Below are 24,523 nucleotides of genomic sequence, written 5' to 3'. Positions count from 1 at the left end.
AGGTTACGCGAAACGCTTGAGAAAGGCCATCGACGCGGTGTTTTTATGCTAAATCATTGACGTTAACGCTAGAAAACAATGCCGAGAATAACGCGCGGATACACGAGTGAACAAAGATGGCCTCCAAAAAGTAGACACCTGTTAAAATCAGTCCCGTCACGTAACGCACACATAATTTAAAAACACCAATTTTATTATGTGAAACATTAGATTAATGTAAACTCGGTCCATTATTTCTCTCTCTTTTTCCTTGTGCAACGAAGCACAAGAGAGACTGACAATACTACAAGATTAGTGTTTCAGATTACCCAATCTTTCTCCTTAATTCGTACTGCAGTTGCAACAGCTGCGTGTAAAAGAGAAGAAAAAAGAAAACAGAGTTTTGACGCTGATGAGATCTAATTAATCTGACCTGTCGAGAGAACGAGAGGGGGTGAGAAGGAGGAAGAGGAGGAGGACAAGAGGGCGAGTAACCATTAGTTAAATTGGTAGGTTAGGTCGGTCCACGGCGTATCGACCGGTCGCGCCGTATCGACGACGAAAATTTGGCGGCTCCCAAAATGGTCGGCGCCGTGTGTCTCCCGAACAGGTGTCGACAAGAGAGAGTGAGAGAGAAAGAGAGTGGGAGAGAAATGCGTCGTCTCGCACTTACCACTTCGCTGCATCGTCGTTCCGCCGGGACGTCGGAGCAGCGGCTCATCGAGGAGCACGAGCCTTCGTGCTTCGTGGACGACGCGGGTAAGCGGCCACGGGTGCGCTTCCTCGCATGCCACACTCGCGACGCGACCCGGGCACTCGAGCCGAGGGCACTCGTCGCGGACGGGACGAGACGCGGCCGACGGCGACCGGACGATCGGAGCGAGGAACGCGAGAGAACGGCCGACGTTGCTCCGGCACACGCGACACAGCCGCACTTTTCAAATATTCGCGTGTAGACCAGGGTCTCCCGCACACGACGATTCGAGTGCCGCCGACGCGTGCGCACGAACGACACGACGGACGCGACGCGCGCACCGTCACCGGCGCCGTGTGGCGTGAAAACACGCGAAACCACGCGAAACCTCTCTCCTCTGGCCGTCGAGAAAGATGGCGGCGGACTCCACCGCACGCAGTTCATGTGCCGCCATCTGTCGGCGCCATCCGAAAGTAGCACGAGCGCCGGTCACGTGACGCGTCGTCTCGTGCGATGAGATGAGCCACGACTCCATTTTAAGGTTATTCAGAGACGCGGTTATCTTAGGTGAATGGAAACGATTGTTGCGATAAAATCGAGATGATCTTGAAAATTTTTGTTAAATCTCAGCAATGTGGCATCCTGACGTTATCGTGACAATCGTCGTTACTTAGATTGAGGGATCGTTGATTATGAACGATAACGCCTTAGCAACGTGTAATCTCTGTTTTAGATTATGGGCAGGGCGTGCTGCGTCCAGGGATGTCCCTCGGGCGGGGATGCCCCGTCTCATCAGATCCCCAAGAATCCGGCTCTCTTTCAGAAGTGGAAGAACTTGATTTACTCCGAGAAACTTCAGCATCTGACCGACGAGCAGATAAGTAAATGCGCCGTGTGCTACCGGCACTTCGCCGACGACGATTACCTGGTGACCTTCAGGGTAAGGAAGTTGAAACGCGGCGTCGCGCCTTCTTTAAACTTGCCGAACCATCCGACCTTCGTTACAATTAAAACGGAACCGCAAGCGTTAGACGCGGACACGAGCATGTTCGCTGCGTCGAGAGACGATGCGGAATGGTTGGGAAGTCAAAGGGTAATGAGAGTCCCGGATACGAATCGAATTAAGTTATTTGAAGATCCGGACGAAATCGATTTCTTCGACCAGCTGGAGGAAACTTTACCTGAAAAACGTACGGATGAGCAGCAAATTAATTCAACAACGCTGGAAACATTAAAATTAAATCATACTGATGAAATGTTAAATCATACTGATGAAACGTTAAATCATACTGATGAAACGTTAAATCATAGAGGTAAGCCATTGAGAAAAAAGCAAAAAAAGTTATCCGTGGTGCAATTGCCTCTGCTTCGACGTAAGAAACAGGCCAAGCGATACGAGAAAACGCCTACGATACAAAAACTACTGTCGTTCCTCACGCCTGCCGAAATAGTGTCTATCCAAACCAAAATACAAAAGTCGAAATACTCCCCGAGAGTATATGTAAGAGTGTATCACAATATTGCAAAGAGGAGAGCTTTTGATCCTTTGGTCTAATAAAACTTATCTCGCAAATTTCAAAGTTGAAAAAATTGATACACAAAGTTCTAATTGTAGAATATCACACGAAAATAAATGTAACGTAATCTATCGCATTTATCAGCATAAAAGAATTAGTTTCATAATAACAAAGTATAATGTATCTTTATATTATTACATAATAATTATATATATTAATAAGAAAATAATCATGTTAATTTTCCTGTTCACACATACCTCGTATACACATTGTTTTTCAGCACACGTTAAATCACGACACTTAAGTTTAATTTACTTTGACAAGTATATAAAAAAAAACGATCTTCAACGATCTCTTACATATACTTTAATATTTCTGGAAAATATTCGTATAGTTGTTTATTGGAAAAAAAAATTCCATATGAACATTACAATTAATTATTGTGCTTTTAGTTTTCCAAATGAAAAGAAAATTTACAGGACAAAAGTCAAATTGTATGTACAGTGTTAATAATAAAAATTCTAATTGTATACATATATGCTATTTATCTTCATCATGTACATATTTAGTTTTTTTTATGACAATAAAGTAATAAGTGTTTTAGACATGATCTCATTATAACGGTAAAGCTGTGATTGACGAGTAATTGGCTACACAGACGGAAGAGGCTCAAACGGAAGTGTCGGGTGTAAAATTTCAGCGTTACGTCGATACAACGGTAGTTTGACTGTATTTTTAAAAACGAATACATGAAATATACATTTATAATCATATGTATGTATAATTTGTAGAAGGATTGTATTTTTTTTTTAATATTCTCTGAATAGATCTCTGAATGCTATCTTACCGCTAACGACGTCGCAGAGAGTATAACGTATCGTATTTCTGAACACATAATCTTGACGGGGATCAGTTGAGCATTTTACTCGCCGGTGACGAATACTTTTTACTACGCGAGAGAGAATATCTCTATACTGACAATAATACGATGATTCGCCGTTTGGGAAACGCGCTGATAAATGTTGATCCGCGCGTAACCGTACTTTTTCGGAAGAGAAGAGAGAGAGGAAGAAAAGGGGAGTGGGGGGAGAGGGGGAGGAAGGATAAAAAGGCGAATTACAATATAAATCAGAAGTACACAGTAAGAGTTATGCTCTTTAGGATCGGTTGATCTGTGCAAAGAGTTCCCGAGCGTAACATACATCCAATACGAATTAACGTCTGACGAATTACGTTGAAAAATATTCTCGCTTAACACACTTACGTATAATCTCTATACATCTTATCGATTTATTCTGGAGGTGCTGAATGTCACGGTGCTTCGGTTCCTCTCTTTTTTTTTTCAGGTACGGTACTTGTTTTTTTTTCTTCTCTACGTCCACTAATTACGAAATTGCAATTTAGAATGTGCTTGGTTCTACCACCGATCTCAAAGAGTCCGTATTCGACGTTCGTGATCAAGGAATACTTTCCCTTTAGTTACTTAATCGTTACCTACAGAATAATTTCTCGGTGCGGTGCGTTTCAAAATTTACAATTTTACTCGCGTTGATTTTTTTTTCCCCTCACGGTGTGGATTCAAAATACTCCGAGAGACGCGCGCCGGGAAATATTGATCGGAATTTATCTCGAGTCTCAACAGGAAAAAAAAAGCTAGAGTCGATTTAAGCTGATTGGAAATTGAACTTTTCGAAATCCGTCTCGCGCTCTTTCCATCGTCGAGTCAAACAACAAATACGCCAAAGTTACTTAATCGCCGTTAGCTCGCGTAGCGCTTTGTAATTAAAGTAATTCAAAAAGTAGCAGACATAAAAGACAGTCTTTTCGCCCCGCGCCAAGGAGACGCGAGGAGACGGATCGAGAGATCGAGGATTCAAAACCAGAATCGTTCCTCGAAATCCGTGAGAATCATACCTTTACGTATTTGGAATATATTGACATATTGCGTGAGAGGCATCCAAAGGGAAAGTGCAGAAACGAATGGAACATCTGCGATTGTACCATAGCGGCGCGTTTATCCGGTCGCGCTCTTTTTTTTTTTTTTAAGGTCGCTCTTTTAGGCCGCGTGCGGGGAAGGGGGGTTGATGATTTTCGTTTCGATTTCTCCCTTAAAATAGCACTTTCGCGCGTTTCGACGCCTCTGAATATTCATCCGGGCCGACGACTTCCGGCCGTTTTACACGAACGAACGATTCGCTAAATAAACGCGCCCCTGCCACGGTACGGGAGCAATTTGTGCGTTGCGATACTCTCGTGATCGATAAAATCGATGTGGTACGCAGGCTGCCTCTCTTCTCGCGCGGAATACGCGCGCGTTTGGACGAGCTAGAAGGGCTGAAACGACATCGCAGTGCGCGCTACGTAATTTGATTGTACGCCGCGCGATGTTGACCGACTCCCGAGTATTAAGTATTCCCCTGGCGATGCGGAGGAAGACGAGTGGTGGAGCGATCGAGTCGAGAAGTGGAACATGGAATTAACATCAAATTAATTAACAGTTTACAAGCGAAAACGCTGGTCTGAATTACTCTTCCGATCGCGAGGATAAAAAAAAGGATACCTCCGCGTGAATTTGTTTTCATTATTTTTAAATTAATTTTCCAAATTGCGCAAATATATGATTTGAATAATTTAATGCGACATGAAAGTAATGACGATCGAAACGATAGTAAAAATAAAAGAGTATGTGCGATAATATAAATATATAATAATTTTACACCATAAATATGCATGTTATATATTTATGATATAAAATATATCATGGTGCATATTATAAATATATAGTTCACTTTAAAGTTATAAATAAATAATATTTTATAAATAATAACGAATATATTCAATATAAAATAATAAAAATAAAATACGCTCCTGCCTCGAGTGATCGCCTCACTCAACGATTATTCAACGATCATTACTGTAATTAATCATTTTTACGTTTGGGTCGCGAACAGAATTTCTCGTCCAAACGCGGCTCTAATACTTAAACGAAATGCGTGTCGTGCGTACAACTACCTCATTAATTCTTGATACGTGTAAATGATTGTCCGTGATTGTCCGTGATAGAATTAATCACAATCTTCGACATCTCTCCTCCGTGAGTTTCTCCGTTTCGTATGCCTATATTTCAAAAGTACGCGAGAGAAAAAGAGGGTGGAGAGGGAGAAATAGCGGGAGGCCTCGATGTCTCCTGGAACCGCCTTACATATTACTTTCTCAAGTACGTTCTCAAGTGTAAGTACGTGTCGGGGTGTGCCTAACGTTAAGGACACTTAACTTTGTATAATCTTACGCCATTAGTTAGAATAAATAGTCACACACGAACGAATGTCTTTTTTTTTTTCGCTTTTTTCCTTCCTCTTTTAGTTTTAGAAAACTGCAGACGGGAAGCCAGGATCTTTGAAATCGGCGCGACGGTCCGACCTTACGATCGGCGCGGTTCCGCGTTCGCGAAGACGGGTGGAGGAAACGACGAGTCGCCGTCGAGTACGGGGAGTCGTGTCTGAGAAACGACTCTATTCGCACACTTTCTTTTAACACCGTAATAATTATTATATAAATAATGAAACATCATAATAATAAATTAATAACGTCAGTAAAGAGAACTGCTGGTGACTGAGTTTCATTTCCTCGCTGCTGGGGTGCCAAAAAATCACCCTGAGTGACTATCCCCGGATTAGGAAGACTCGACCGATCGAGAGTAGGAGAATTCCGGAGAAATGTGATTTCTAATTCGTGAGTGGTTGCCTGACGCAGCATCTGTTTTCCCCTGGAAAATATACTTGCTTTCGCTACGTCATAAGTCAAGTAGGTTGATTTGGGATATGTAATACGTTTGGGATATGTAATAAGCACGTAAAGCTTAACGATATGTCTCTATATCCTTTCAAGTCGAATATTCTGTCTCGCCGTCTCTTTCTCCGTCCCTCGAACGTATGACGATTAATTAATTATTTTACGAATGTTCTTGCAACTCGCGCCGTGTCCTTCTTTGTAAAATTTTTGAGTTATCGGTTTATTCATTATGTTTTTCTTGTATTATACCAAAAGTACCGGAAAGAAATGTCATTTCTATAAATAATGTAAGCGATACGTTTCGTCAACATAATTTATTATTTATTTAATAATATAGATGTTATCTTCTCTACGACGATCGTTCACTTATTCATTAATTTTTTAATTCCGTTCTCGAAAAAAACTAAGTTTGATTTTGAAATATCACAATGCTCAATCATCCTAATGAAGTCCTCGCAAGAAAACATTAAAGGAATTAGAAAAAATAGGAATTACTTCTCTGTCCATTTATCGTATTCATTTCACCGGATTATTATATTTTTCGATCGTTAAAGCACTTCGTATGAAGAAGGAACGTTGTAACGTTGTAAAAGCAAATGACGTTCAAATCTTTATACTTACTCATCCGTCTTTTTCAAAGCTTCTTAAAGCAAATTAAAACCGATTGGCTTCTTTGAAAAGAGGATTAAACAATTAATAAATAAGTGAACAATCAGAGAGAAGATGATTATATCATTAAATAATTAATAAATTCTATTAACGAAACTTCATACAGAGAAAAAGAACTTTTTTATATAAACGACATTACATTCGGCCCCCCTAACATATCCCGAGTTCAATCTCGCGACTGCAATCGTGTTTTTTAATTATCACGATTTGCAATTAATTAATAAATGGCTCCGCATCTTTCAATTTGTAATTCTTATAAATACTTCAGCGCTATCGCCAGGACAATCTGACTGTCTGCTCGCGACATCGAGATCTCCTTTATAAGAAACTTTAGAAACGGAATAATTCTATGAATTGTTAAACATATTTCCGTTCACTCTCCCCTCCCCATTATGTCACTGATTGTATCGGGAAATATATTTTAAAAGAGGAGAGAAAGAGAGAAGAGATAGACGGATAAAATACATCGAACAATTCATAGTTATTCTTTTTATCGATATCATTATTTGCGCGACAATTCAATCGACAATACCGCGTCGTGCTCCGGGGGGAAACTCAAAGCTTGCGCGTATGTGTGCGTGCGTGCATGTGTGTGTGTGTGTGTGTTTGTGTGAATGTGTGTGTAAAAGGTGCGCGTTACCCGCCTTCGCACAACGACATCGCCTGAGTTATTATAAAAGCTACCTTAAGATTTAGTGATTGTGTAGTGCGACAATTGACGACTGACGGCGTGGCTAGACACGTGCTAGGACGCGCCTCTGGTTACGCGCACGCCGTTATTACGATATACATATTTATAGATTATTACATAGACAAATATATATCGACAAGAAAAATATTCATTCTTTTGTCCGTACGTGGCTACGAGAGATGTATAATATATATATAATATCTATTATATACGTATATGTATTTGCTTTCTTTTTCTGAGTAAGCGTGTACTTACACCTACGACATGCCTCCCTGGTACACACGAGATGGATCAGAAGTCGCGAGACCCTCTCAAATACATCTCCAGTTTATCTTGTCGAAAATCTCGGGGAAACTCGGATGCTGCGAAATCTCCGCCTCGCAGCGAACGATCGGTGATTCTGATAACAAGTTCGAAGTCGGACGGCCATATTGAGCGAGATAAGTGTGATTTGACTTCCTAATCACTAATGAATAACGTAATAAAGGAAGCGAAATAGCACGTAAATCGGGTCATCTGATCAACCGAAATCCGACGGTCGACGACAGAAATTAATCTCACTTTAATGTTCACCACTTAAAAAACTCAGTCGGGAGATTCTCAATGTCCTCTGATGCATCCCGGGTGTGCCCACGCCTGAGTTGTACACGTATATGCACTTCCAAAAACGAAAAGAATCATCTATCCCTGAACCCTCCGTCGCCACTACGTGGCGGCGGCGAGGACGATGTATACGAAGATACACGCAAATATTAGCCCGACCTGGGTAGGGGAAGGAGGGGTTTTCCCCGGACCAATTGACGGCCATCAGTCCGCGGCTGTAGCCCTGTCGGCTGCCGCGAAAAGTGTTCTGTGTGTGTATATATAACTATATACGTATATGTTACTATTAGGTATCAGATTGTACGCGCGTTAAGCCAGAGCGAGCCGCTCTCCCCATTCCCCTCCGATCTCCTCTTCTTCGGGGGGATCGATCCTAGGCGGGAGATGTCTTCGCGTTTGATTCCGAGGCCAATTAAGAGAGAATCAACGTCTCAGCATCTCCCGTTCGCCGGGACGTAGTCCTTGGACGAGAGAGCCATCGTCACGTTTCCTCCTCCTCCTCCTCCTCTTTACGACTTTATCTTCCTTACGACTGGCCGAGGGTGCATGGGGATCGGTGCGCGCTAGTCAGAGACTCCACCACCACCGCGATCTTGCCCGAGTCTCGTTCAACGACGTGGATCGTTGGCGCTTCACGCTTCGGGCTGTCTATTGAAGAATTGGTACTGCAACACGAGGAGAGAGAGAGGGTCGTCCTTTACGCTTCGCCCGTTTCTCGAGACGTGTTCTCTCGCGACAATAAAGTGAGGAAAACGCGCTAACGATCGGTCTTGGAAGAAGAGCGCGAATCTCGGTGGGAGTCTCTCTCTTAACACGGGACACTCGTTTAGAAAAGTTTGTAAAAGTCTCCGAATCTCTATCAGACGAGCGAGGAAGTGTCCTTACATCACGTTTCTCGTCCGCGTTGAGAAAATAACGAATCCACTATTGAATTCAAGTAACTTCAGAAAGGGTTTTACCGCAGAATCCTCATTTTTCATCGAAATATTTCGAAATATTGTCAAGCCTTATTTACATCGAGGGAGAAACGCGCGCGATTAAAGTCCACTGCAACCCGTCTCCCACAGGAAAAACAAAGCGTTTTCGAAATTATTCAGTTTCATCGTCACCGTTTATCACCGACGGTGAAGACCGCGCCGATCAATATTTCGATACCGCGCCTTTGCGACGGTCTCTCCGAATTAATCGAGAGAGTGTGTGTGAAAGAGAGAGAGAGAGAGAGAGAGAAATCTAATCTAAGGATCATGTGCGTGGGAGAGTTGATCAAATCGGAGAGAGAAAGAGAGAGAGAGAGAGAGAGAGAGAGAGAGAGAGCGGTAGGCGCGAACCGAGTTAAGGCTTAGTGAATATCCTTACACTGTAACGGAGGGTCAGTGGGAATGCTGTCCCGGTAGCTGGAGTGATGGAGAGAGTGTTGGTGGTGGTGGTGGTCCGTTCAGGTTCAGGCAGATGGGGGGTAGTTGTCTTACCATGCTGGAGCCAACCTGCTGCAGTAGCCCGAGCCCCTGCTGCGACGACGTCGAGGACACGGACGGCCGTCTCGAGCCGCGAATACTGTTCAGGCTCGAACTGAGCAGATACGGCACGCTGCTACTTGTGATCGGCATTCCGCCACCCTGCGAACAGCAGACCCGAACTGCATTTTTTTTAGCTCGATCAATCGAGCGATCATGTCGAGAGTACGCGCGAGAAAGAGGAAAATTTTTTCTAGAAAAATGAAATTACTCGGCCGTTAATATTTCTCGCTGCGCGATACTCCGCTAATACTCCGCGCGTCAATTAATACGCCGCGCGGCGGATCAATTAACGACACCGATTTATTTCTGCTTTACGCCGTCCGCGTGATCAATAGAAGAGATTCGCTTTTATATAGGTGGCAGGTAGTTTTCCGATTGTTCCCGAAGAATGTCAGTGGGTCACGCTAGCTTGAACCCCGCGGATGCTACTTAGTATTTCGGAATATTTAACTCCCGTTAAATATTTAATTTTCAAACCGGAGACCGCCCCTCGTAACGGGGAGGAGGAGGGTTGAATGCATTCTCGACGGGCTCGTTTTAGAAGCGCGGGCTCTTCCGCGTTTTATCAATCGTAAAGAGATTCTCTTATATTCTCTTTATTCCTTTTATCTCGTTACGTTTCGCGACGTGCAAATTACAGAGTACATGCGAATGATGTATTATGCGCGTATGTATGTGTAATTGTGTACACTGAGAGAAAAACGTCAAAGTATTAAGAACCAAATACTTCTTGTGACGTCCCCTTCAATATTTATTTGTTATAAAAAAATTTACTTGTGAAAACGAAATATACATTTTTATGAAATGTTCTGTAAAACATATTTCTGTAAAATAGATCTTATTTAGAAGAGATAGCGCGTGGAAAAATAAATTATTCATTTCCTAGAAATGAAACTTTTATTTCACCATATTAAGATAAACCATTTGTTAGAGAAAAATACTACAATTATTATTAAAACCAGCTCGTGCTATGCAAATGCAATACAAAATGAATAAAAATGGTCAAAACGAGCAATAATTAATGTTGGAAATTATAATGAATTAATATATTTATTCTCGGTTTACACAATAAAGATACTACAAATTTTTTTACGGGAAATAATGTACATTTTGCTCTACAAATTTTATTCCTAAGAAATAAACCGATTAATAAAAAAAAAGATATATTTTATAGAAAAAGGTATATATTTCGTCATCGAAAATAAATCTTTTTAAAACAAATAAATACCGAAGAATACGTCACGAGAAGTGTGTGTGTATTTGCTTCTCGATACTTGGACATTTCTCTCTCAACGTAAATGTGTATATACCGTGGGCGGGGACAAATTAATGTTGGACCCGCGTCGTTCCTGGGGACCGGTGCTCGAGTGTCGGCGAATCGGCAGGCCGCCGCCGCCGCCGGTGCCGGGCGTCCCGCCCGGTGAGCTCGCGCAGGACGGCGCTATCCGGATCTTGGGCGTCATCAGGGTGTTGTCCGACAGCCGTCTGCTGGTGAACGTGTTGACGACCCGCAGGTAGTTGCTGTCGTTGGCCGACGGCGAGTTGAACCATCCGCCGAACATCGCTAGACAACATCACGCTCGGTTAAATCGATCCTTCGCCACATGATCGAGAACCGTCGGCGCCGTGAATTTTTCACACGGGAAAAGGGGGTGGGAAAGACCGTCCCCTCGTCTGATCTCTCACTTACCTGCCATTGAATTTTTCCGCGTCATGTTCTCCGCGGAGGCCGTTGATATGGAGCCTGCGTGCGGGGGAGGAAAAGCCGTCGCTTTAGTACTCCGTAAAACTCGGATCGTGTAATTCCTCGGAGGACCGTTTCCATAAATATTGCATAAACTTAATGGAGCCGTTCCCGATCTTCCTCCAGTCCTGTCGCTCGAAGGAGCCGCAGTATTTTATTTAACCATCGCTCGGTTTAGCTAATATTTATGGAAACCGTCCGACAGAGTGGAAGTCTAAGTATCTTCGCCGTAGGGAAAGGGAGAAAAGTGTCGCGCGATCCTTTTAACTGTTATGAATACGTTAAAAGGGCGAACATTAGAGCCCGTTGCAAAATTAATACGAGATTACGAAAGGAAAGTTGAAAAAGAAATGCTCAATCGCCCAAATGGCTCGAAGAAACAACGAGCCGCCCAGGCAATTAGAAAGAGGCACTAGAGGGACATTTTCATGGCGTGGTATACGTACCGATGCTGTTCTTCCTCGCCATATCCTCGGCCGACGAGGTCTTGCGTTGCTCGATGCGCAAATTCGGGATGTTAAACGCCGGCACGTGCACGTTGTCGGTGCTGTACTGATGTCGCAGGGGTCGAGACTTGTCCGGGCTCGGCAAGGAGAGATTGTCGAGCGTCAGCTTGTTCCTCTGATTTCTGCAACTCGAAAAGACGGGCGAGGGGAGAGCTCGCGCGGTGAGCGAAAACTCGAAAGACGCGTTACACACACACACGCACGCGCGTCGGTCGATAGCTGGGCGATATTAATTAATTAGCAGTCGTAATATTCGCTAATTACGGAGTGCTGCATGTCGCAATTGCGACGCAAATAGGATCTCGATCGAAACGACGATAAAAAGGTTCTGCAGTAGCGTGGGTTTAATTTTAATTACAATATAAAAGATTAGTTATACTTTCGTATCTTATGTAGAAAACTTCTAAACACACACACACACACACACACACACACACACACACACACACACACACACACACACACACACACGAGTAAACATTAATATCTCACAGAAAACTCTCTAATGATTTTACGCGCCATTAAGCGCGCGCGAATACTCGTTTATTTTCGCAATGATTATTAATTAGGCTGCCAGGAGAATTGTTACTCCGTACTTCGTAACTACGTACTCTTATTTACCCACGACGCATACATTACCCCGTGCGATCTTAGTGCTAATTGCGTTTACCTCTCGATGTTGTTCAGCATATCCTGCAGCACCTCGAGGAGCAAGATGAATTGCTCGAGATTCAGCTTCGGGTTCACGGTTTGCGGTAGCAGAGAAGGCATCGCGTGCGTCGCCATCCAATTCACCGATAATCCATACTTCTTGTCGGTCAGCATCAGCCTGTAAATGTCTGGAACACGCGAAACGAGCGAGAACAATTAGGCGCGAGTTTCTGGCGGCAACGGTCGTTTCTTTCTTCCCAGGATGAATATCTGTCCCTGTGGGAGACAGGTAATGCCTCTCTTTTTTTTTCTCTCTCCGCTATCTTTTTCGTACTTCCCTTATTTATTTTTCTGTCTCGAGACTAGGATATTAATACTCGCGCTTCATTACATATTAAAAAATCCCCGGCCGATATCTGTTCACTTACTGACAGATAATAAGAACACTCGACCAAAAAGTTCTCGAGATCACATTGAGAATGTTCATCACCAGATCGAGACACGTTCCGACGATCCAGATTCACTGGTTATCTTCACGAATAAAAGCAGAAAAATATAAAATTGCAAAAACATCTTCTGAGCACGTCAATTTTAAATATAAAATGTGTTTCAATTAAAAATATAAAAAATGAAATAAAAATTAAAAAATGTTTACAGCTCAGTTATAGCAAGCATTCGATCATACTTTTTAGATAAGGCAACAAGTTAATCGCCTTCGTCGAGTATGTTTTTTTTTTCCTTTGGTTGGGTAATCCGCGTGTATTCGCTTTTTACGTCACTTACTTACAACCCGCACGACGATCTCGGGTTCTTGCAGCTTGACTTTACAGAGCAGCGGTAGGATGCAGTCGATGATCTTCTGCTTCTCGAGACGGCTCAGGATGCACGGGACCACGTCCATCAGCACCCGGGCGTTCGCCGAGTTGTTCTCGAACGCGTCCAGCAGCTTCGGCAGCACCACGTTACGTATGGCGTCGTCCTCGAGATAATTCGTCACGTGCGCAACGGCCACGAACGCGGCCGTCTGACGGGCAAACGGATTTGTTGATACGAAAACCAAATTTTTCAACGGCTATGCATATTTATGTTATCGTGCATATTTATAAGCTGCGCCATCGCGCAAGATGGATTGGAACGATATGTTATCAAGCTGCGAAACTTGTAAATGCTGTCGGTGAATTAAAATAGATCCAAGCGAAATAAAAAGTCATGACAACAAAGTGACATCAATATGATTATTAAAAATCACTTTTCGGTCAATTATGAATTATTTTCACGTCATTTCGGCGTTATCATGACTTGTTCTACTTGAAGGGAGGTTATACATAAAATTATGTTTTTATGCTAAACTGAGAGAAATTTATACTGAAAATTAGACGCTCGCCTAAAAATGTGAGCTATTGCACTCTAGAGAATTTGGCCATTTTTCGAATCTCAGAACAAATATCGAATCTTTGCTCACCCGCACTTGCATGGTCGAATTTTCGAAGGACATGTACAGCATCGAGAGCACCTCGCGCTCGTACTCCTGGGGCGTCTTCTCCAGGATGATGTGCAAATTCTCCAGCAGGGTGACGGTTCCCTGAACCGACTTTCGATTGGTGAAGAGGGGTCTGCGGGAAACGAGAGGGAAAGAGAGAAAGAGAAAGAGAGAGAAAGAGAAACGGAAGAGAGGGTGAGATGAGATGTGCCTATCTCACGCGGTTATTTCCGCTCACGTTCTATGTGTGTGTGTAATACATACTTAAGCGTAGGAAACACGATCCGCTCGAATTCTTCCTTCGTGCTGCTCTGCACGATGTACAGCATCGGCTGCAGCACCGCCGACAGCACTTCCTGCGTCTGCAACTCCGCGTGAAGATACGTCCAGATGTGCTGATACCAGAGTTTCTGCAGACAAAACGGAAAACGCCCGGGTGACATTTCGCGGAAGCGACCGCATGACCGCAGCAGTTTAAAGGGTGGAATCGAATCACGGAACGAACGCGCGCGCGGCGATAACTTGTGACATTGTAAAATTTACAACGTGAAACGAGCCAGACGTGTGTCAAGAAAGAAAGAGAGAGAGAGAGAGAGAGAGAGAGAGAGAGAGAAAGCGCGCGCGGCTGATCGATCTTTTTCTTATCACTGTGGAAATTTCATTGCGTTGTTTCCATTCGATCTCATTTACACTCACTTTGTAATCTATCGGAAATCTATTGAATTCGCCCTCGGAATTGCGAGAGCCCTCCTCCCCGGTGCATTAAAACACACGAGAAAACAAACTGCACAAAGGGGGATGGGGGGGAGAGAGATTATGCCGGAGTAATTAGCGGCAGAAAGCGGATTATCGTTATTAAAATGAGGAAAACGGTGACTCGTGGGGAATCTTCGATAAGCCGCCTTCAATCTCGAAGGAGGATGACATCGCGAACGCGCATATTTTGACCTACATCGAGGGATCCAGGTCGGCATTTAGATACTTGAGTTCTCTATATCACACTCTCGTTCTAAATATGGAAACGTCGCGCATACCTTTGGCATATACGGCAGAAGCTCCCTCAGCGTCGTCGTGTAAAAGTGCTCCTTCTGATGCACGTCCTTCATCTTGCTGACGTCGAGGAATTGCAGGGCGTGCACGAACGGGTCTTGAAAGAACTTGATCATGGTGAGGACCTGCGCGGTCGGCCTTTGCATCGGGTCCTTGTGCAGGAGTCGCGTCACCGCCTCCCGCAGCGGGATCGGTATCAGCGGCAAAAGAACGGCGACTTGATCGTCGAGCTGGCAAAAGAGAAAAAAACGACTAATCTTTCCTCCCCCCCCTCTCCCTCTCTCTTTCTCTCTCTCTATCTATCTTCGATTAGACGTTTGGAATTACGATCGACAATGTTTCATAGCGATGCAGAAAAAGAAGGTAGAACTCCTTTGTAACGTGAGAGACGGAGAGCAACTGAAAGAGTCGAAGTTTATTTACGAAGATCAGAGAGATGGGAAATTAAAGGGAGATTCCGTGTCGCTCTCTGTTTCCCCGGAGAGAATTAAACGCTTTTAAAGAGATTATCCCGCGAAAGAGAGAAGGTCGTCCCGTCCGCGTCTCGCGGGCGGATTAACTTACGGTCTCGAGCTGCTTGAGATAATCCGAGCAGCTGTGATTCGCCTGTATCAGCGGCCGACCCTGATTGTAGATCGCGCATATCGTCATGCCCAGGCTGTACATGTCGCTGGCGAAGCTCGCGAGCTTTTTCTGCTGCACCTCCGGCGCTGCAACATGTTGCGCGCGGCCGCGTCACAAACGGATCTTCATCCCTCTTCCACCCTTCCCCCCCCGCCCCCTCGCGCCCCGTCCCGTCGACGTGGCGCGAAGAGAATCATCAACAATGCAAATAGGAAGTCGTTTCACACGGCCACGTGCAAAAGGCTACTCCCTGGTAATTTTCGGAGTGCTCGATCGAGGCCACGGGGATGCAAAGCGGCAGCAACCCCCGTTTTATCGTTAAAGTTTCGAAGTTAATGAAGTTTCTCGCATAAATCCGATCCCGCTGACGTGGCCGAATTTACCTTTTTTTTTCTCCCGTATGCGCGTGTAGGAGCAGCTCTATTTTTTTCCCCCTTTTTTTTTTGGACGTTGAGCGAACTCGAGCGGAGGGAGCTCATCACTTTACGTTTGATCGGGGTTTATCAAATGTTTTCGATAAAAACAGAGTTCGAATCGCGTTGCGCTGTTGTGACGACTGTATAATTAGATCTCTATTTTCGTTTGCGCGTTTAACGTTAAATGCGAGATTTTACCACTAGCGAATGTATATCGCATCGATAGGAAAAATAAACAGTCGGCGATAAATATTAAATAAATGCAACTCCGAAAATACATCTCGCGATTGTACATTGATTCTCCCGTGTGTTTCTGTTACCAAAAGAGAATCCCCACATTTATAAAGATATACATCTCTATTTATAGAGAGGAGCCTATTTATAGAGAGTCACTATTTACATACTGAAATTTATTACCCCGCTTCATGCTTCGGGGATCGGGAATGTGTTTAACCGTGCTGCGAGCGTTAAACGGAAAGGTAAACTCTGTGATTTCACTATCAAACTTGCATGACTCGTAAAATACTGGTAGTAGCTTTCCTGGCGTGTGGGCGTGCGTTAACGACAGGCCACGAATGGACGACTGGTGTCCCTCACCTATGTAATCGAGATTCGGCTGAGTCATTTTCGGCATGTGCTTCGTCCACGATTGCACGGTTATCGGTATCTCCTTGGCACCCTCTAACAAAACGAAACGCATTCTGATTGAAACTGCAATCGTAAAAGGATCAGGCGCATCTGTCTTCCCTATCATTTCACTCGCCGATGCGCCATTCACCTTTAATCGATTTTATTTATATTTCGTAATAAATCCAATGCAAATATCTCTATCACTAAAACCATCTGATAAAATAATCCTTTGTATATACGAAATTTGCTACAATATAAGTTTCCCCGTTATACATATTACATAATCTATTTAGTTATCGACGAAATTTTGCTTTAGGCAATTCGAGGGCTTTGGGAGGCGTGTATTATATACTCTGATTGATGAAAAGTGGCTGATACCGACTAAAAATGGATAAAGTTCGATTAGTGTCTCTATCTTTAATGCGAGGGATGACGAGATTGGACTTACCGATAAACTCGAACCCCGACAACTTCCACGTGCCCCGTTTCGTGATAATGATGCTCGTCGGGCAAACGTTTCTGTGGAGAAATTTACAGTTGCCGTGAAGAAACAGCAGAGCCTCTGTGATCTGCAAGAAGTAGGAAAAGGTCTCGTAATGCCCGGACCCTCGCTTTTTAATTCTATTACTTTTACGAAGCGAACTTTGACGTTCTCGTGCCTCGCAGCTCTAACGTCATTTAACCATCCCGCCACGCTCCGCCCAATTTCTGTTTATTACGCGTAACGGTTGAAACAGGTTTAGTTATTTACTCTTCGCGAGAGACTTAATTGCGAATTCGAGTCGTTAAAGCCACGTTGCTGATCGCTGTTGCGCGACGGTCCAAGTTTGACTCGCGATTCGAGAGGGTTTGACGCATGCATTAAGCATTCTATTACGTCCTCCGTAATACATTCCATTATGTGAACTACGTCGAAGGGCGGCATTCTACTGCGACGGAGTTGATTTCGCGTGGTTGCAACCAGGAACTCGTTTTGGAGAAAATTCACTTTGATCTCCCCCTCTCTGCTTGCCCCCTTTCTCTCCCCCTCTCTCTCTCTCTCTATCATCTTCTCTCTTCATCCCTCGTTGGTGCACGCATGCGCTCGGATTCGACTTAATTTTCCGCAACGCGACCCCGTTATCGCTACGATTCCGTGCTTACGCACAATGTCACGGTCGTACATGCGTACTCATATACATATATCGAAATCGTCTCTTCTCCGTTTGCCGCCACTGCCTATATCTAATTTCGTGCTGTAAACGTACGCGTTGTATCGTAACAACGTAATATAACACACAGGGGTGTAGTTTTTATCGAAAACTTCGATCGCGCGCGAGTCTATTGAATATTATATCAGAGGAAAAAGAAGAAAGAGAGAGAGAGAGAGAGAGAGAGAGAGAGAGAGAGAGAGAGAAAGCATTGGCAATATTATAACGACGTGGGTATGGGCGCTTAAAAACACATCACCTTTTGTTTTCCCTCTCCTCCGCGGTCTCGTTACACGCGACTTAACTGCTAATGGACGAACCCCATTATCGGGGGTGCCCCGGATTTGGAGTGGCGAGGTATGTCCACGCGAGAGTAGACAAACAATAAGAGAAGCGAGGTTTCCGGGAAATCGGTCTGTAGCAAAGAGAAAAGTAACGATTGTCCTTCTCGCGTAAGCAATTAATTGTCATTTAATTTAGCAATTTAAAAAAAAAATACCCTTCGCGTGACGTCGTCGCAGAGTAAATTAAACGAAACTGTTAACGGAATTTTTGCGAGAATTCAGATCGACGTGTGTTTTAAATGCAACTTGAATTTCTCCCTCCGTTCGCATCCTTGACACAACGTTCTCTCACCTGTAAGAGGCCGTACTTGACCTCGAGCTCCTGCAGCTCGTACTCCTTGACGAAGGTCGAGCGGTGGTGGCTGGTGGTCGGCGGATGATTCTGCTTGCCGCCCATCGGGCCCGTGGACTGCGCCGCGAGGGTGTTTGCCAATTGCTCCTTGTACGCCAGGACATTCGCAAGACTGGCGAGGACCGGCTCGGACGCGAAGGCCAGCGTGTCCGCGCACTCCTCCACTTTGTACGCCTGCATCGTCCGATACCGTCAAATATAGCGCGCGTAACACCATCGATCTACGGAGCGGCTCGCGAAAACGCACGAACTCTCGATGGCGACGTATGCACGTCGAAGAGACCGTACGCTGCATCCTCGAGACCTCGAGTGATTTCGCGAATGCATGCCGCAAATACCTTCGCCCGTGAGTGGCGTACGTACCTGAAGAAGCTTCGGGTGCGAGTACCGCTCCATCCGAGCGGCGCCCGCGCGCAGGATGTCCGTGACCGTTTCCCGGCGCTTCGGTTTGTGCAGCTTCTCCACGGATCGCTTGTCGAACAGGAAGATCGAGACCTCCTGCAAGTGAGCGCGCAAATGAATGCCCTCGCGTAGAACTCGTAGGAATTCAAGCGCGAGAGTCTCTCCCTCTTTCTCTCTCTCTCTCTCTCTCCCGACTTAGGACAATTTAGATCCGAGGTCGAGCGAAATTATCCCCATTCTCGTGCTCGAGTCCCTCCGAGGATTCCGATCGATTCAAATGTAATCTACTTCTCTTCATCGGAGGATATCGTTAACTCTAATTAGAGTCGCACAAAAGAGAAATAGAAAACTAAATCACGATCAGTCGACGTCGTTAACTGAATTGTTTACCGATGTACCTGGTGCTAAGAGAAAGGAAAGAAAATAAAAAGCGCGCGGGGGGATTCCCTCCCGCGATTATAACTAATTACCATCCTGTCCTTTTTCCGATAGCCGTCGTATATGCGCCAGACGTTCTCCGGTCCGGCCGTGGCGGACTGCTTGCCGATCTCGTACGTGTTGCGTATCGGATCGGGAAGCAGGTCGCACGGCGCCGTGCTGCTGCCTCTGGATTTGGCGAACATGATGAGCCAGACGGTCGGAGGCTCCTCGGTGTCGAATCAGCGTCGACCTCGCCGCCCCTTTATTATCTGTCAAAATCGAAAATCACGAGCACGTTATTCTGCCGCTCTAGAAAGAGAGAGAGAGAGAGAGAGAGAGAGAGAGAGAGAGAGAGAGAGAGAGAGAGAGAGAGAGAGAGAGAGAGAAGAATTGAGAGGGAAGGACGACAAAATATCGGTGTAATATCGGGAAAGCGATCCCGGGAAATGTTCGTTCGTGACGTATGTCTGTGTGACGCTGCGCGAAATCAGATTGCTCGAAATTACATTGATTTTAAACACATCACTTTCATCGCTGCCTTTGTTACGCGGAAATTGTTGCAAATTGGCGCGACCGTGCGAAAAAAAAAACGGACGGACCGAGAGGAATTCGCTCCGTGAAATTGCGAGTCACCCTCCACGGATCATCGCGAGAGCAGGAATTCACATCGTTAAATTCCATTTCACTTCTTCCTCTCCCATCCCTGGTATCCGTTCGTATTGTCCCACCTACAAGACAATCGCGAAAATTAAAATAGACTTTACCGAGAATTGAGAGATTACGTTAGGAGTATTAGCGGACAAATTTAAACAACTGAGAAAGAAAAAGAAAGAGAAAAAGAGAAGAGGAATTTATATAGCGCAATCATGTTATGGCAAATTTTGTTACAATTTTCAAAGCATTTGATTTAATTTTATATATCCATTGTAATTCTTATAAATATACTCTATCTCTTCACGTTGAGATAAATACCAAACATTAAAGGGATTTCATTAATTTATTGCAAAATGAAACAATTACGTTACACGTGCACAATATTAGTGCACATTTTAGTAATACAGAGATATAGTGGATGGGACATTTTCGGGAATTTTCTAAATAATCTCCAAGTTTTAATATCGCGTATTTAATTTTGTAAAGCTAAAATTTGGAAAATTAAATACGCGCTTTAATTAACTTATTTTTGATACAGTATCAAATAGTAGTTTCATTTTTGGTCCACTTCATAGAAATAAATTTCTCTTTTATTTTATTTTATTTAATTTTTTAAAAGAGACGCGTGATCTTCTCTCTACAATTGACCCTTTTTTTTGGTTTTGTGAAGATTTAATTTTGAAGTCTCTGTGCCTCGTGATTAATTAAATCTCTTCTATGCGTTTTTTGTTGCACGCGAAATGACCAAATACGAGATTCTTTCTCAATCGGGGATCGGATTTATCCGAGGTATCGCTATCACTAGCAACTTTTTAATTATCGGCATTGGAAGTTGAAATTAAGCGGAAATGAGGTTTCGTTTTGTTCATTCGCAACTTTGCGGTTCAATTTGGAAACTCGCTTTTTCATCCCGGTGCGTTAGATAATCCCGTAAATACTGGAATTCCCCGATATCGATTCGCTATAAAATACAAAAACTGACTGTTTACTGTCGCCATTTTCAATCGTAAGTTAAACATTTATTTCGAGGGGGCTTCGAAAAACGCGAGAAAATGATATTTTTGCGAGGAGAGAAAAATCTTCGGATGTTCCTTTTGATACTCGACAACGTGTTGTGAATAGAAGGAACGAAATTGTGCTCCTAAACATATATAATGCAAAAGGAGCGTCTTCACATATGTATACATAACTGAAATCCCTTTAGAAAGGCGACTGAATAGAAAGAAATGAAAGAAAGACAGAAAGAGATAGAGATCTAAAAACAGGAAAAGAAAGAAAGAAAAAGGAAGGGAAAATCTGTTATCAATTTAATTTTACGTCCACGTTTCAATGACGGCATAAAAATAAATTCTTTTAAGGAATAAAAACGCGCGGAGTATCTGTTTCCCTCTGTAAATTTTATGTCACGACATTTGAAACGCATAGCAAATTCTCGTTCTTCGCGAGGGAAGATAGCTCGAGCTCATTTTTCGCATTTTCATCGCCGGACGTGGGAGATCGTTTTCGCGTGTTCCCAATACAAAAATATCGACTTCTCGAACCATTATTACTCGGATGCTCGGTGGCGGGGACAATTTGCGCGATTGACGCGACTCTTCGTTAATTATTCAATTTGTTATGAAAACGTGATTGGTTGCGCGCTTTATCGTTAGCCATACACGCCTTTTGCACACACGTACGTCTCCATTTGTTAAAAGGTAATGATTAGGTATCAATGGCGATAACAATCTATCCTTTTAGCGGCGAATAAAGGTCGCGATCGAGAAGAGAGAGAGAGAGAGAGAGAGAGAGAGAGAGAGAGAGAGAGAGAGAGAGAGAGAGAGAGAGAGAGAGAGAGAGAGAGAGAGAGAGAGAGAAAGATGACACGAAAAACAGAATAAAATGGCAGAAGTTGAACGAGGTTGAAAAGGGTTGAAAGCGGTATTTCTCATCCCTCCTACACCCTTCTCCGAAGGACTTCCCGTGCAGGAAATATGATTCCTGATAGAGACCGTCCTTCGCTTCGAGTCGCGTCCGTTTTCTTCCTTCCTTCCTTCCTTCCTTCCTCCCTCGTCAGCTACCAGTCCTACCCTCCCGTTATGAGGAGGAGGAGGAGGAGGAGGAGGAGACGCTCCTTCTTCCCTTTCTCTCTCTCTCTCTCCTTCTCTCGCCCACGTCCTCCCGTAAAATTAATATCGCCGCGTAAAATCCTAATCGCCATAAGTTCTCGTTGGATTGACGTTAACGGGCGTTATCCGCTCCAGTAAATCGATATTAACGCGCGAACCGTTAGCGGTATTAGTAGTAACGTAGTACGAGCGCACCCCTGCGTGTAACAGCATCCCCCGATTTTCGGCGGCCCCGCGGCGACGTTAGGAATCCTACCTAGGGTTCCTCTGGCCCTGACCCCAATCCTGCTCCTGTCCCGCGCGTAATTCTTTTTCCTCTTCTTCTTCTCGCGCGGCGCCTTCGTCGTCGCCCGTCGGCGCGTCTCCTTTCTCGCTCCCTCGCGAATGCAATTGGAAAGTCACCGACGGAAACGGACGGATGACAGTACGCGACGGGCAGGTGCGTCCTTGACGGAAGCGCAGTTATCGGGTCCGACTACGCAACCCCGTGAAATCGCGAGAGAAACTATAGCGCGCGTGAGCGAGGGAGCGAATGAATGAGCGAGCGAGCGAGCGAGCGAGCGAGCGCCTACCTCATCGCCGCGCCGCGACGGCGAGAACCGTGGAGGGTAAAAGCGCAGGGTAAACAGCACGCGTGCGATGCACGCGCGTTACACGGGGAAACGTTGAACGGAGTGGAGAAGGACGACGTGGAGACCGTGTGCGGGCGGATAGACGAACAGGGAGCGCGAGAGTGTGTGACTCACCTGTTGCCGAACGATATCGGGAAACGCGCGGGTAGCACCACCACCGCACATAGGCTCTCTCTCTGCGCCGAGAAGAGGAAGAGGAAGTGGAAAGAGAAGATACACATACACACGTGCACACACATACACACATACACGCACACGCACACACACATACACACACACCCCGCGGCGGTGGCTGCGGCGGTGGCTGCGGCTGCGGCTGCGGCGGCGACGGCGACGGTGACGGCGGCGACGGCTGTGAAAAAGAGAGCGATAATCGCGCGGTTTCGCGCGAGCGGAGCGGAGCAGAGCGGATAGACACGCGCGTGGCGTGCGAGATCGAGCTCTCGCGCCTCCGAGGGTTGCGTGTACATATGTGCGTGTGTGTGCGTGCGCGTGTATGTATATATATATATATTTATATGTGTGTGTGTGTGTGTGTGTTTGTGTGTGTGTGTGCATATGCGTACATGTACGTGTGCGCGGTCGTACGGCCGCCGCGCCGCGACGGATAGATGCGCCGGTGGTGTATCGCGACGGTGGACTGGCGCGATCGTAGGAGAAGAGGATCCTGTTATCCTGTAAACAGGCCCCTTCCCCCGCTACAGCGGCGGCGTATCGTCGTCAACGTCGACGTCGCCGTCGACGACGGTGGCGGCGACGGTGGTGGTGGTGGTGGTGGTGGCGGTGGTGGCGGAAGGTGCGCGCGTGCGCACCCTCCTGGCTCTCCGCCGGCGCCTGGCAGGTCCTCGCCCGGCTCCGAGCTCAGGGTGTAGGCCTCTGCGTTGCCTGGAAATTATAGGTCTGGGTTGCAGGGGGTAGGTAGGTAGGTAGGTAGGTAGATAGGTTGGTAGGTTTGTAGGTAGGTAGGTAGGTAGGTGCTGGTTATACGCGGGGGATGAATATGGGGGTGACGAGCAGGGGATGGGGATTGACGCGCGAGATACGGGGGGTTTTTCCCTCTCGACTCGGCGCGCAGCACGGAGCCAAAAAACCTGCCCTGCCTGCCTGCCTGCCTGCCTGCATCAATACGCTCGACCGCCTCCTCCGTTCCTCCAGCAACCGGCGACGACGCCACGAGGCAACGACGATGACCAGCGATTGTCCGCCGAACGGCGGCTGACTGATCCGGCTGATTGACCTATACTACTAGCCGAACCAGCGACGTCGTTAAGCTCCTTTAACGCTCGGCATCACGTAGCGCGAGCTTTCCGAGCTCCTTTAGCGTGATTTACGAAATGTCCCGTGACTGTTTCGAGCGACTCGAGCTCATTAATTGCCCCGGCTTTGTCAATCAGGGTGACTTTGAGACGCGGACGAGAATATATGAATAACGAACGTAATTGGGAGCAGCTCTTTTTCTTTTTTCATCCCGCTCTTCACGGTGGGAACGAGAATATTTCGTAGCGTAAAATTGGTATCTGGATTCTCGTGCAATCGGAGCTTTCGCGGACGGAAATAAATCAGGAGGCGGGAGGATAACGCCACGAGGACTTTGCGCGTCCAAAACGGATCTCGCCCTCGCGTTGAACTCCTCGGATTTCGCCGGATAGCGCGTCGCTATATGGATTCTGACGTCACGCGCGACTTCCCATCGTCAGAAATACGAGTCACGGTCGCATCCGCGCGCATTATCGCGCGAGCTTGTCGCGCGCGAGTCAACGAACCAATCGATAGACCGATCTAATTTGGACCTTGATCATGCTATTGTGACATGCCATTGTCGGTCCATTGTACGGGTCCAACCCGATCAGATCCCTCT

The 24,523-nt window shown here is 45.5% G+C and overlaps 2 protein-coding genes across 6 annotated transcripts; one reads left to right on the top strand and one right to left on the bottom strand.

Moving 5' to 3' along the window:
* Nucleotides 1-6: 6 nt before the first annotated feature.
* Nucleotides 7-2,724, top strand: LOC105828854. Of its 3 annotated transcripts, none has more exons than XM_028192164.2 (2): nt 7-738; nt 1,407-2,724. In XM_028192164.2, exon 2 carries the CDS (start codon nt 1,410-1,412, stop codon nt 2,226-2,228), a length of 819 nt encoding a protein of 272 aa, XP_028047965.1. In that variant the 5' UTR covers nt 7-738; nt 1,407-1,409; the 3' UTR covers nt 2,229-2,724. The 3 variants fall into 3 exon arrangements, with proteins under 3 accessions (XP_028047965.1, XP_012522860.1, XP_012522858.1); XM_012667406.3 differs by having other exon boundaries at nt 7-1,214; XM_012667404.3 differs by having other exon boundaries at nt 7-1,240.
* An 821-nt stretch (nt 2,725-3,545) lies between these two features.
* LOC105840567 (SCY1-like protein 2) lies at nt 3,546-22,916 on the bottom strand. Of its 3 annotated transcripts, none has more exons than XM_036295223.1 (17): nt 22,780-22,916; nt 19,322-19,540; nt 18,813-18,947; nt 18,390-18,623; nt 17,012-17,132; nt 16,531-16,614; nt 15,458-15,603; nt 14,878-15,123; nt 14,108-14,253; nt 13,826-13,976; nt 13,147-13,387; nt 12,383-12,551; nt 11,653-11,840; nt 11,153-11,206; nt 10,773-11,026; nt 9,302-9,561; nt 3,546-8,610 (listed from the first exon to the last, which is right to left on the bottom strand). In XM_036295223.1, exons 2-16 carry the CDS (start codon nt 19,472-19,474, stop codon nt 9,316-9,318), a joined length of 2,568 nt encoding a protein of 855 aa, XP_036151116.1. In that variant the 5' UTR covers nt 19,475-19,540; nt 22,780-22,916; the 3' UTR covers nt 3,546-8,610; nt 9,302-9,315. The 3 variants fall into 3 exon arrangements, with proteins under 3 accessions (XP_036151116.1, XP_036151118.1, XP_036151117.1); XM_036295225.1 differs by having other exon boundaries at nt 9,415-9,561; XM_036295224.1 differs by lacking the exon at nt 22,780-22,916 and having other exon boundaries at nt 11,653-11,834; nt 19,322-19,474.
* Nucleotides 22,917-24,523: the final 1,607 nt, after the last annotated feature.

This window comes from Monomorium pharaonis, unplaced genomic scaffold (genome assembly GCF_013373865.1).
Source record: "Monomorium pharaonis isolate MP-MQ-018 unplaced genomic scaffold, ASM1337386v2 scaffold_717, whole genome shotgun sequence".
Lineage (NCBI taxonomy): Eukaryota > Metazoa > Arthropoda > Insecta > Hymenoptera > Formicidae > Monomorium > Monomorium pharaonis.
This window is presented reverse-complemented; position numbering and strand designations above follow the sequence as displayed.